Genomic DNA, 12339 nt, shown 5'->3' on the forward strand with positions numbered 1-12339 from the left:
TTTCCTACACATGCCCTATACTTTGTCAGACTTAGGAGATTTTCTTAAAAAATGTCATTTCATGTTGCTAATCCCCCCCAGTAAAAAGCCCTTCTAATTAGTGAAGTGTAGTCACAGCTCACCATGTCACAACACAGTCTTGCATGTGGTGACAGGAAGAACTTAGCGGCTGGCCTGCCGCGGTTTCTTATCCCCGTCACAGCTGAATTCCTGACACCACTAGAGACAGTAGGGTTGAGGGCTGTGAGCAGAAAACACTTTCAGTGAAAGGACTGTACAGTCCCATGCCATTTTCACTGCACACTGCACTCTATAATTGAAATCACCATGTCCCAACTGTGTTCTCAAGTAAAAGAAAAAACAGAGGTGGAAATAAAAGGCATATATAACAAGAACAGAAAATTGGCATACACTTCTTGGTATTCCAACTGATTGGATGACACAAAAATGAAGTCATGTGGCAAGAAAAGCCTTTAGAGGGATATTGCTCCACAGAGAGTCGAAAGCTTACACATCAGTGCTTTCAAAAAACCTGTGAAAAGAATTGTGAGACATATTGTTGTTTGTGTCGTAGCAGCATAATAAATGGATTTTTGGCGTTCATAATGGGTTTCCTCTGTCATGTGTCTTGTCATAATTAGGATGTTGCTTTTCCCAACTCTCATGTGAACACGTTATATGTGTATATATGGGCAAAATAATATTGTTGGTATTAAAAAAAGGATAGTATGAGCAGAAAATACAATTAAAAGGACAAGCACACTCCTCCACAAACCTACAGCAACTTGTTCCAATGCTGATAGCTGGATGAGACAATGGATGTTTACAAGATTACAATGGTTGCTTTCTGCAAAATGGGTTCACATATTACTGTTCGTTTTTTATTTACTCACACAGTTAGAATAGAATACAACATAGACGTATTGCCTTGAACTTGCTGCTTTATGGATGCCGAACTAGTTTGCGGTGCTTCATTAACATAGTTCAACAAAGGGATGGAAGGATAAGAGATCATACATAACTTTGTGGCCAAGCATGTGTAAGCATACCAGGAATTTGTCTCATGTTTCCTGTTGCTCTCAATGTATTTACATTTACGTGCCAAGAACAACTGTACACAAAATACAAGATCCAGTGTTAGTGTTATTGTTGGACAGTTTGTATTTTCATTATTTTATTTCCACATCTGCTGTGGGAATCAAGTAAGAGATAAGAATTTGTCTTGGCCCAATAGTGCAAAACAAAGACAGCCAGTTAGTGGAAGTTTGTGTGGCAGCCTGTTTGATCAGTGATGGATGTCAAGGATCAAGGTCTCAGACGGGTTGAGTTTTGGGTTTCTCATTCTCCAGCATGTCTGCATTAAGGCCCGGCTAACAAGCCTGCTAATCACCAGATAACAAGCGTGTTAACTTGGTTGTTCAAGATACAAACAAATTCAGTTTGTTCAGGAGAATTGTTACTCAAAACTTTCATCTTTTAAAGAGAAGAAGGCTGCACAGCCTCAAAGCCAGAACACCAAGGCAGCTTCTTCCCAGAGGCTGCGCAGCATATGGAATCTGACTAGAAGTCTATCCTCTGCACTTTTTCCTGTGGCGACTGCATCCGGCTATCGATGCACTATTCTTATAACATGCTGCTCGGTTTTTATTATTTAGAGTGTCTATTTTAGCTAAAACACTGCACGTTATTTATTGTGTACGCTGCTGTAGCAGGATAACTAATTTTGTTCCTTCATTTTTTTCCAACATGCTTGAATGACAATAAACCAATCTGCATCCGAATCTGAGAAGTGTACAGTATACTCCGGCAGAGGAGGATAAATAAGATGGATGATACAATATCATATACTTTATTATCTCCGAATGGAAATGTGTCTTGCACTCAAATGGTGCACACATACAGTAGCTGCATCCATAGTGGTAGTAATAAAAAACAATCAACTTCTAAACAATATTGTTACAAATCACAACCACAAATTACACATATTGCCCATATTACACAACATTTTTGAATTGTTAACATTCCACTCAGGTGTGCCAGTGCAATTATGAATGCTGGCTTTGCTTACTCACACACACGTAAATAAAATATAGCCATTGTAAATAATAGTTAGACCTGTCACAGTCACAGTGTGGCAGGGGAAAAAAAACTATTTTGTGTTATTTAAGAAGACAGTAAATGAGAGCTAAGACTGAGATGCATTATGAATACCAAGTGAATAATATATTCATCCCCTGGTAATAGTGGGTTGCATTCACTTCCACAAATAGGGTACACAATTAAGGTACAATTGATTTCCATACTTATAAGTAATATGTATAATATGTTCTTCTATGGTCTTAATGTATGGTTGTTGTCTCGGATGCTCATGCAGAGAGTCGTATTTCCACATTATGTCATTACAGAAATATGAAATCAATATGTTAATGGATATCAATTCTCTCTCAACAGTCCAAAAGCTACATGTGCAGCAACCAGGGGAATGTACTGTGCTTCACCATAGATTTTGGATTAGGCTTCATCTGCTCAGAAGGCACTTCAAAGGTGAAGTATTAATGAGATCAATTGTTGTTGGCATCCTGGTTCTGTTCTCCTCTTCCCTTATATAGCGCCTGAGACTGCAGTTTGCCTTTTTGATATTTTTATATTGTACTTTCCCTTATTCACTTTGGCTTCCATTATATTTGAAAACCTATTTTAAATAACTCCGAAATATAAAGAGTATCTCAAATGTCACGATGAACTTTCCAGAATAAAGTGGAGAATTACTGTATCTCAGAGAATGGTATGCTATTGTTAGAAAAGGTACATTTTACACAGGAGTATTTTCGCAGCCTTGCTACAGTGGTGGGCTAAATCATCCGGTAGAAGGGGGGCCTTCAATTAAATGTACTTTATTGCACACAAAAAAAAAAATTCTCTGCAGAAAAAAGAACTAAATTAAACTTGTTACAGGTACGTGTTACATAGTGTCATTCCCCTCCCACTTCCTTCCTCCGCTCCTTAGTTAATCAATACCAGGATGGTCTCATTCCAATTTTACTATTCCAGCCGTCCTGTTTACTCAGCCTGTCCTTGGGTACTTTTCTGTTTAACATGATGGCAACAGAGAGAGCATCTGCACAAAACAGTGTTACGAGGTCACAGATATCAAATATGTTTTCTGCAATAAAATGTACTATACAACTGTCTGAGTACACTACATTTTAAATGGGTGGTCATTGAATCATTGCAACAGTGTTCCAGCACTAATTTCCTTTTGTTAGACATGGTATTTAAATGCTGTCCTCATTGAAATCCCTGTTCTGCTGCTCTTTATAATCCCCTCTCTCCTTTGTAGACCACACTGTGGCGATATAAGTTCTCTCAACTTAAAGGCTCCTCTGATGATGGGAAAACCAGGGTAAAACTCCTTTTCAAAAATGCTGAAAGCAACCAAATAGAGATGAAGGTAATGAAAAGGTTATTTTTTTTTTTTTTTTTTTACATCAACATCAAAGGTACATAATGACCTGGTTGAATTTTTCCTCTCAAGTGTCTGGTGACTAGTGTGTTAAATATTTTTTTTTAAGAGATCTTAAGTTTGAAGATGTTATTTAAAGTATGAACTTCTTGTACTAATTGATGTCTTTTTTTTTTTTTTTTTTTTTTTTTTCTTTTCTTTCTTCCAGGAACTAGAGTTTGCCAATTTAACAGCCGTCCTTCACTGTATACATTCTTTTATCGCTGCCAAAGTGGCCTCCATGGACCCTCTCTTCCCTTCCCTTTCCTTCCCTGGAAATTACATGAACAGTTGACTCGTCCTCATCGTCATGTGCACCTGTGGCAAATCAGCAGTATTTTAGGCACAGAGCCAATTGAAATGTATATCTTGTTCTTGCTATTTTTGTATGAACTACTATTTGTAAAAGACTGTAAAGGTAGATGATGTGTGAAAATAATGGCGAAAGGAAGATGCTATTTAATTTTTGACATGTAGGAAAAAAAACACAATCCAAATGGATTCACAGTTCTTCCATTTCTTTTAATATGCTTTTCTCCCCTTACATAATGGACTGATTCTGATCGCAGGTTATCTGTCTACTTGTCACTTTGAAAGGCATCACCCGTGCAACCATATGGTGTATAATCACCATACATTTGACAACCGGACACGAATGGCTAAACCTATCAACTGCCACTGCTTCTAGCAGAAATTCTCAGCTGATACTGTATCTATAAAGAATAATGATGCCGTACCTAAATCTAGTAAGTACATTTTAACAGACATGAATCTGATGCTGGCTTACTGTCATGGGGGGACTCACATTTACCACAGGGATTTATTTTATTTTAAATTTACAGTTGAACAGAAATGAAAATGCTAACCTTACTCTGTTCCCAGTCTTTTGTCATGTCTGTGAACACAAACACCTTACAATATAATGCAGTCTAATAAGCCTCCAAATAACCATTGCATTGAATCAACACCTCTCTGATATGGTCCCAACTCAACTCGAACATAAGTCAGCATTTGGGCTACTTTATGAAATTGTTTTATTAAATTAGATTAAATTGTATGGTGTTTGTGCTATTGTGACCATCTTTTGTATCTAATAAAGGCTACGTTCCTGAGTTTACAATCTCTCCTATGAGGACATTTCACTGAAATGTGACATTTTAGCTGCAAAGCATTGTTAAAGCTTCAGTGCGTAACTTTTTGATATTAATGAACGTCAGTTACATTCAAGCCATTGCCAAATGAGTTTCTACAAAGCTAATTAAGACTATCAGCTCCACACAACTCTCTCTGGATTTCTCAGTATGGCTATGTTCAGAAGATTGTGGCGTCCAGCGAGTTTCGCACGCAGAAACTAGAGCAAAATAATTACCTCTTCTGATAAGTCCATGTTTTTTAATCCTCAGTGTGCTCCTTGGCTACTAGCAACTGCGTGGAGGAGGGAGGCAGGGTGGGGGGGTGAGCGATCACGGAAGGCTTGTATCATGCTGATAGTTTTGTTCATTACTTAGAATTCCTCATGGGGGCGACAGAAATTACGCACTATAGCTTTAAAGTCCCACTTTTATCAACTCCACTTCTAATACAGTGAACACTGTATTAGAAGCGAACACTTTCTTCAGTTGCTTTCTGTAATGGTTTTAGTCTGAAAATGCATATTTGCTGTTTCCAATAAATTTCTCATAAAGCACAACTGCCTGTCAACTGAGACATGTCACAGCTCCCTGTGCGTTTGTACAGCTGCTTTGAAAGTGGAAGGGTGGCGGTGGATGCAGCTTTAGCCCAGCCACTAAACTGCTCATCTTCTGCTTAGCGCTACCTCACTAGCCTCTTGGCTGCTGAACTCAAAATATACGTTGACATTATTTGTTCGCTTGAGTTTGTCTGATTGTACTCAATGAGCCTGTCTTAGTCATTTATTAGTTATGTTTTTGGTATAAAATCCACTGAGCTGACACTTAGTACTTCTTTCATCCAGGTGATTTTTTTTTTATCATCCCACTCTGTACTTAACATTATCTTACAGTTTATTTTAAAGTAATAGTTTGACAATAACACAGGGTTTACAGGGGCCATGTGCTGGACTGTCGATTGGACGGGCACAGTGACCTTCTGCCTTGTCACCATAAGGTTGCAAGCCAAACCGAGACCATACACCATAACCCATCGTAAAACCATAATCTGGTGTTTTTATACTTTGGATTTGGTGTGAATTAAACTAGACATGGTCTTAAAAGGGGCTGGTAGGTTTTGTTTAACTTGCACAACAGCTGGATTCTAACAAAATCACGTGAAAATCCATCTTGTCAGGCTTCAGTTGTACAATGCGTTTGTGTCCGAACCACCATTTGTTCTGACTAATCAGCATCCTGTGAGGAGCTACTGGCTGGCAGCAAGGGTCGTGGTTTAGGCGTATGGAACGGTTTGTTCGAAACAACAATGATGGCTCCCAAAGATGTTAGCATAGATGGTACAATAGCAGCAGTCATATCAAAACTGGATGGTATTTCTTCATTGAAAGAAGAGCAAAAAAACATCACTGAAGGCTTTTTCTCGATGGAGAATATGTTTTCACTCTTCTCCCGACTGGTTTTGGCTAGTATGATACACAGATGGTTCATCCAATTACCTGCCAAGCATTTGAAAGTGCCTGCCCTTTTCCTAACGGTTTCCAATGAGGGCTTCTCAGATTGGGGTGTGTGGGTGGGTGGGTGTGTGTGTGTGTGTGTGTGTGTGTGTGTGTGTGTGTGTGTGTGTGTGTGTAAAAAAAAAAAAAAACTATAACCATCTCTTTGCTGTAGCTTCCTATTTAATTGACAGATACAAGAGTAGTATTGATGGTTTACTGTATATAACCCAGCAAGAAAACAAATAAGCGTATTTCTTAAAATGTGACGCTTCTTTTGGCACAGGTTTCAAAAGCGTAGCAATATCTTAAGAAGCAAGATGGGTAACATAATTGTAGTCAATGCTAAGAAGTAAGCTAAAAACAAACCGAAGCAGTCAGGGCACATGGCGTGTATTTATTTATTTATTTTCTTTGGATTGTAATATTCCTCTTCTTACTGTCCTTGGTGCTGCCAACTGCCACTGTTGGTGTCTGGGGCGATTTTCCTTTGATACAAGTCACCAGCTGCTTCTGGTCACGGAGTGTGTGACCACCTGCTTCTGCCCCCCCTCCCGGTCCCAACTCCTCAGACAGTCTGATGCAACAGGCTATGTAGTGCACCATGAAGGACATGATCTCTCACTGGTGAGTGCATGGGCACCTGGCCAAGCTTAAGGCGTTGCTGCAGGAGATTGAACCCTGGCTTTCTGTTGTGATTTTGACCCTACATGGATCATTTTCTCAGTGCATTTGCATATTTGGCACAAATGGCAGACACTGCCAACAGCAATGTAGATAACTTCTATAACTTAGCAAGAACATTGGCTAATGTCAAGAAAGAATACTCTGTTTAAAAGACTTTTTTTTTAAATCCACAAGCCAAATTAAAGAGGTTGGTATACTGCCATGAAAAATGTCATATTTTGCACTGTATTCCAGAGATGTGAACTTGAGCCTTGGTGTTTTGGACTCGAGTCGACTTGACCCCTGTTGAAGCCTCATTAGTCGGACCAGACCACCACAATGCCTACGTCTGTGCCACGAGTAATCACTTTTGAATTTAAAATTTACACTCCAGAAGGAAAAAAAGTGAACTGCTGAATGAAATCTGCTGTTTAAAAAGTGACTTGATTTGGGGCTTGGCTTAACTAATGAGTCAACCTGCACCGGCGCCAGACAATTGTCAGTAAGGGGGCACAGGGTTTTCACAAGTGGGCACGTTTTTTTTTAATAAGTTATTGCCGCAATGAGCTGCATTATCTAAGACAGAAGCGGGATCTCAACAGTGTATGTGGGTATGTATGCGATGCCATGTTGGGGACTACAAAGTTATCTCTGACATTTAACTCCAGCTCTGAAACAAAAAATAATTTGTCCAGGCAATGCAACGAGCAAAACGCACGAAAGGAGAGGTGCAAGACATGCGTATCTCAGTAGGATTTACCTGAACACAGCAAAATAAATTTGTTCACCTTTATCTCAACACAGGATTTACAGCGCATATACTCAAAGCCAACAGCTCATTAAAAAATATACACCAGAGAAGCCGCTCAACTAGCCTGACAAGCCAGACACACATCAAGATGTTGGGTCTGGGAACACACCATTGACGGAGCTCAATCCGAGGGGCGGGATAAACTGTTGTCTTTAAAATTCCCTCTGCACGCTACAACCAGGCAGAGCAACGAAGAAGGTAGCGAAGCCAGTCGATAGATTAAACTTTTGCCGTATCCAGTATGCAAAACTCCGAACACATCTTCCTTTTTAAGAATGATTTCAGTGCCGTTCTTTTCTCAAAGAAAAGCTTAACTCCAAGTCTTCCAGAAGACCGCTGTTCCCAGCAGCAGCAGCCATTATAAGCCCACCCACCGACCCTATACACAATGGCCCTCATTTATCAAAAGTGCGTACACCCCAAACCACGGTGACTTTGAGATTTATCAATATGGACGTTGGCGTACGGCACGCTCAAATCCTACGCCAGCTCAGGAGGTGGTGTACATGTACGCCAGTTTGAGTTAGTGCGGAAATGCGCAGAAATACTATTCCTAACACCACAAAACGCACTGACAAACTAAAAGAAGACCTATATGCGCCGGTATGCAACATTGTTTTAGCCTGGGGGGTTCTGTACTAACCTGACTCTGCCAGATGGATTGCTTCACATTTGCTCGGCATATCCATCGGGGAACTTTCCGTTGGAGAACTTTTGGGAAGGGGTGAAAATACTGGTTAGCTGATTGGATGAACCATCTGTCTATCACCTATGTTGGTGATAGACAGGCCAAATCAACTAATCAGATCCACACAGTGTATGAAAATACAACCACAAGCCCGCCCCTGCTGCTGCAGGCAAAGCATAGCTCGTTAGCTCAGCAAGCAAGCAACATGTCGGTAAAGGATATTTGCCGTTTGTGTAACGAGAATTTAGGAATAAAAGGCACCATTTCAGGTTCCCGGGACGCTGTCTGAAAAATACTGGTTAGCTGATTGGATAAACCATCTGTCTATCACCACCTAACCCGCCTCAAAACCAACACTGATTGGCCCGGTCGTTTGGCTAACGGCTCCAAATTTTCTCTATCTCAAGATGCCAGACTGATCTGCGAGTGGAAAACTGGAGCTCGCGAGATCAGGACGGTCTCACGAGGCTAGTTCTGTACAACATCTTGCAGGAAAACACAGTGCCATAAATGTAGCGATGTAGCCAGATGACCCGATGCCCGGAGAGCAGTGTCCAGAACAGCCCCAACTGGGGGCTATACGAAGGAGACAGGATATTATTCCTCGCTTTTAAAAGGTAGCCTATAGCGTTATGTTTGGCAATTATTTTCAATACAGGAAACATGACGATGCACAACATTTTTATTTATTCTTCAGGTTTTTGTTTCTCTTTCAAGTGAATGATTTATTTCTGCCATTGACCAAGTTATTTTGGCTTGTTTTTCCACCCCCTCTGCTGTCAGGGTCCAGCACGGGGGGGCGGAGGACAAGCGCTCTCCCTCAGCTGTTGCCTCGTTCCGACAAAAAAAACACCAGTAAAATAAAAGACTCTGCATAAACTCCGCTACCGTGTGTTTATTTAAATATAAGTACACCTACATATGTAGGCCTAAGAGATTGCAATAGAAGCCTATTAGGACTATAGAAAAATGTGTATGTATAAATTAAATAGGCTAAACTTCATCTGGAGTCCGATTTACCACGGCAACACTGTTGACCGCATCAGTGATCTCCTTCCAGTTTTCAGGCTGGATGCAAATGCAATGAATAACTGAGGAACTTTAATGCAAATGAACCGGAGATATCAGGGTTTCAATCTCCACCTCTGAAAAGTGCCGCTTCTCAGCCGGATTACGTCTCGCCATGTCGTAAATTGTAGGGGCGAGGCCTCAAAACCCAGAATATATTGGGGCGTGTTATTCTAATGACGATCGTTTTCAGCCGCGGCATTTATCAAGGGCATGTATTGCGTACACCTGGATTTCAAAGGTACGCACAGCTTCATAAATCAGGCGGTGAGAGGAGTGTAAGCATAATCTTACGCCAACATATTTGCCCGTTTCTACGCAAGACTGATAAATGAGGGCCAATGTGATTGGCCTGACCCAGAGTTTGGTTTTTCCAGATCGCAAGCCAACGGAGAGTGCCTAGCCCCCCATGGCTGCAAATTAAATTTGCTGCCGCTAGGGTGCGTCTAGATTTCTAGGCTACCGCTCAACCACAAATTAGAGAAATGTTTATGCATCCTTTTAATATTTACATCCCCAAAACTAGTTGACAGCAAGGCAAGCTCGTACTAGATATAACAAACACAAGTAGGCTACACTTTATAAGCCCAAATTAACCATAAAGTGGTCTTACCTTGTAATGTAGTTTCACGACTCATGCAAAATTATCCATGATATCAGCAAAAGTCCAGTGTACTTTTCAGTTCAATTCAGGCATGAGAAACTCTCTTGTCTCACATTAGTCCTCAGTTCATTTCTAATTCTGGCATTCTGCCAAAAACTGATAATCCATACAGCCCAGTTTACATAGTTGTACAGTACCACCACCCCCTCCCGTAACTAATGACTTAGCAGTGTGGCTAATGTTAGCAGCACAGCCTCCTGCATAGCCAGTCAGGCAGCACCAATGTCAAATTTGATTTAGGAAAGGGTGGCATACCCGATTCTGGCCTCACCATAATTGTATTAAATATAATTCTTTTAACTTGTGATTTTTTTTTTTTTACATGTTTTAATTATTTGTCAGTTTGTGTTTAACATAATTAATGTAATTTAATATAATGAATGAAATTTCATCTGGGCAGGCATTGCCCCCCTATTCCCCCCATCACGCCAGCACCGGACTCAACTCTACTTGACTTGACATAACCTGTGACTTGACCTGCCCCCCATAAAATAACTTGAGACTAAATGACTTTAGACTTACTTGGGACTTGAGCAATGATAACTTGGTCACAACACTGCTGTGTTCACAGAAAATGATATATATAATACTGCATTATTTTCTAATTAAATCAGTAATAATTCAAAGAGAGGCGAGAAACATTCAGCTGGGTGTTCTTGCCAGTGGCTGTTCATTTCCTTCTGTCACCCACAAAAACATGAGCCTGGAAGTCATGAATTACGTCAGACGTAGCTCAAGGGATTGATCATAACACTGGATCAGTTATGCTCAAACCTGTCTGATGGGTTCATTACTCACCTCTGTTTTCATGTTGGTACTGAAAATCCTTTTTTATATATGACACAACAGAACAATGGTTGTCAGTTTTCATTTGATTTATAGGTACATGCCCTCTTGGCTTGTGGGAACCTCCACCTTCCTTGATTATTTATCCATTGTGTTGGCTAAATGTTAATTTGGACATCAATGAGTCATAGAGGACGAAGGGTGATATAGACCACAAGCTCGTAGTCTGTGATAATTTATCACTGAACTGAACTTGACATGATCCTCCCTTGGACTATATTTAAGGAATACAATATAAATCTTAAGATGCTGAACATTCAACTGTCCAACCAGTTTCTAATTTTAAATAGTGGCACTGGATGCCTCATGTTCCACAAAGCAGGAAAAACATTTTACTTATCCACCACCATAGCAAAGCTTCACACATGGTTGATGATGATGATAATAATAATCCTCATAATAATAAATTTACTTTATATTGCGGTTTAAAAGGCACCCACTATAAAGGTAGGGATTTCTGTGAGTCAGTCCGTCACTGTTATCTGGTTATCTTACCTGCATGTGCAAAAGACTTCATACGCAGAACGCTGTTGTACTGATGTTAGTCTCGCTTTGCCAGACCTTCCTCTACAGCGCTGTGGAGGAGGGTCTGGCTAGTCCACACAGCATTCCAGGATGGGAGAAAAACGTGCTCTGGTTTATTGGCATTTCTTTAAAACGATCACAATATCCTTGGGTGCCGGACAGAGCCATGGTGCCGCTGCAAAATAGCCTCGGGAAGGAACTTGTTTTGGTGGAACATGTGTAGTTAGCAAGATGATAGTCTAGTTAGCAAGACGATTGTGATTGGTTTAAAGAAATGCCAACAAACCAGAGCATGTTTTTCTCCCATCCCGGAATGCTGTGTGGACTAGCCAGACCCTCCTCCGCAGCGCTGTGGAGGAAGGTCTGGCAATGCGAGACTAGCTGAATACCAATTTGCAGTGTGTTTCAGCTTTCACTCACCATCTAGTTGTGATTTTTTTTAAAGGCATCATTATGCAACTTAGAGGTTAAAAAAGAGGCCAGAGAGTTGCTGCTTCATAGCCTGACAAGCCAGACCCACATCAAGATGTTGGGTCTGGGAACTCACCATTGGCAGGGCTCAATCCGAGGGGCGGGATAAACGGTTGTCTTTCAAATTCCCTCTGCACTCATAGCCAACCAGAGCAACTAGTTCATAGATTAAACTTTTGCCGTATCCGGTTGGCAAAACTTCCTTTTCTAAGAATTACTTCAGTGCTTAACTCCAAGTCTTCCAGAGTCGCGGCCAAAGCCGATTCGAAAGACGACTGTTCGCCAGCAGCAGCAGCAGCAGCAGCCATCTTCTTTGTTTTCAAGTAGGAGGGAATTCACGCGGAACCGTCGCAACTCTGCCGCCCTATGTTAAGCCCGCCCACCGACTCTATACACGATGTGATTGGCCTGACCAGAATTTGGTTTTTCCAGCTTGCAAGCCAAAGGAGAGTTGCTAGACGACCCTGGCTGCAAA

At 40.9% G+C, this 12339-nt stretch overlaps 1 protein-coding gene across 1 annotated transcript in view; it reads left to right on the forward strand.

Moving 5' to 3' along the window:
* sntg2 (syntrophin, gamma 2) overlaps window positions 1-4619 on the forward strand; it is a 76960-nt gene extending 72341 nt beyond the window's left edge. The window contains exons 15-17 of the mRNA XM_028565746.1: window positions 2452-2544; window positions 3341-3451; window positions 3672-4619. Of these exons, the coding sequence (XP_028421547.1) occupies window positions 2452-2544; window positions 3341-3451; window positions 3672-3797 (330 nt within the window). The 3' untranslated portion in view covers window positions 3798-4619. The remainder of the gene's footprint in view (window positions 1-2451; window positions 2545-3340; window positions 3452-3671) is intronic.
* Window positions 4620-12339: the final 7720 nt, after the last annotated feature.

This window comes from Perca flavescens, chromosome 20 (genome assembly GCF_004354835.1).
Source record: "Perca flavescens isolate YP-PL-M2 chromosome 20, PFLA_1.0, whole genome shotgun sequence".
NCBI classification, from domain to species: Eukaryota; Metazoa; Chordata; class Actinopteri; order Perciformes; family Percidae; genus Perca; species Perca flavescens.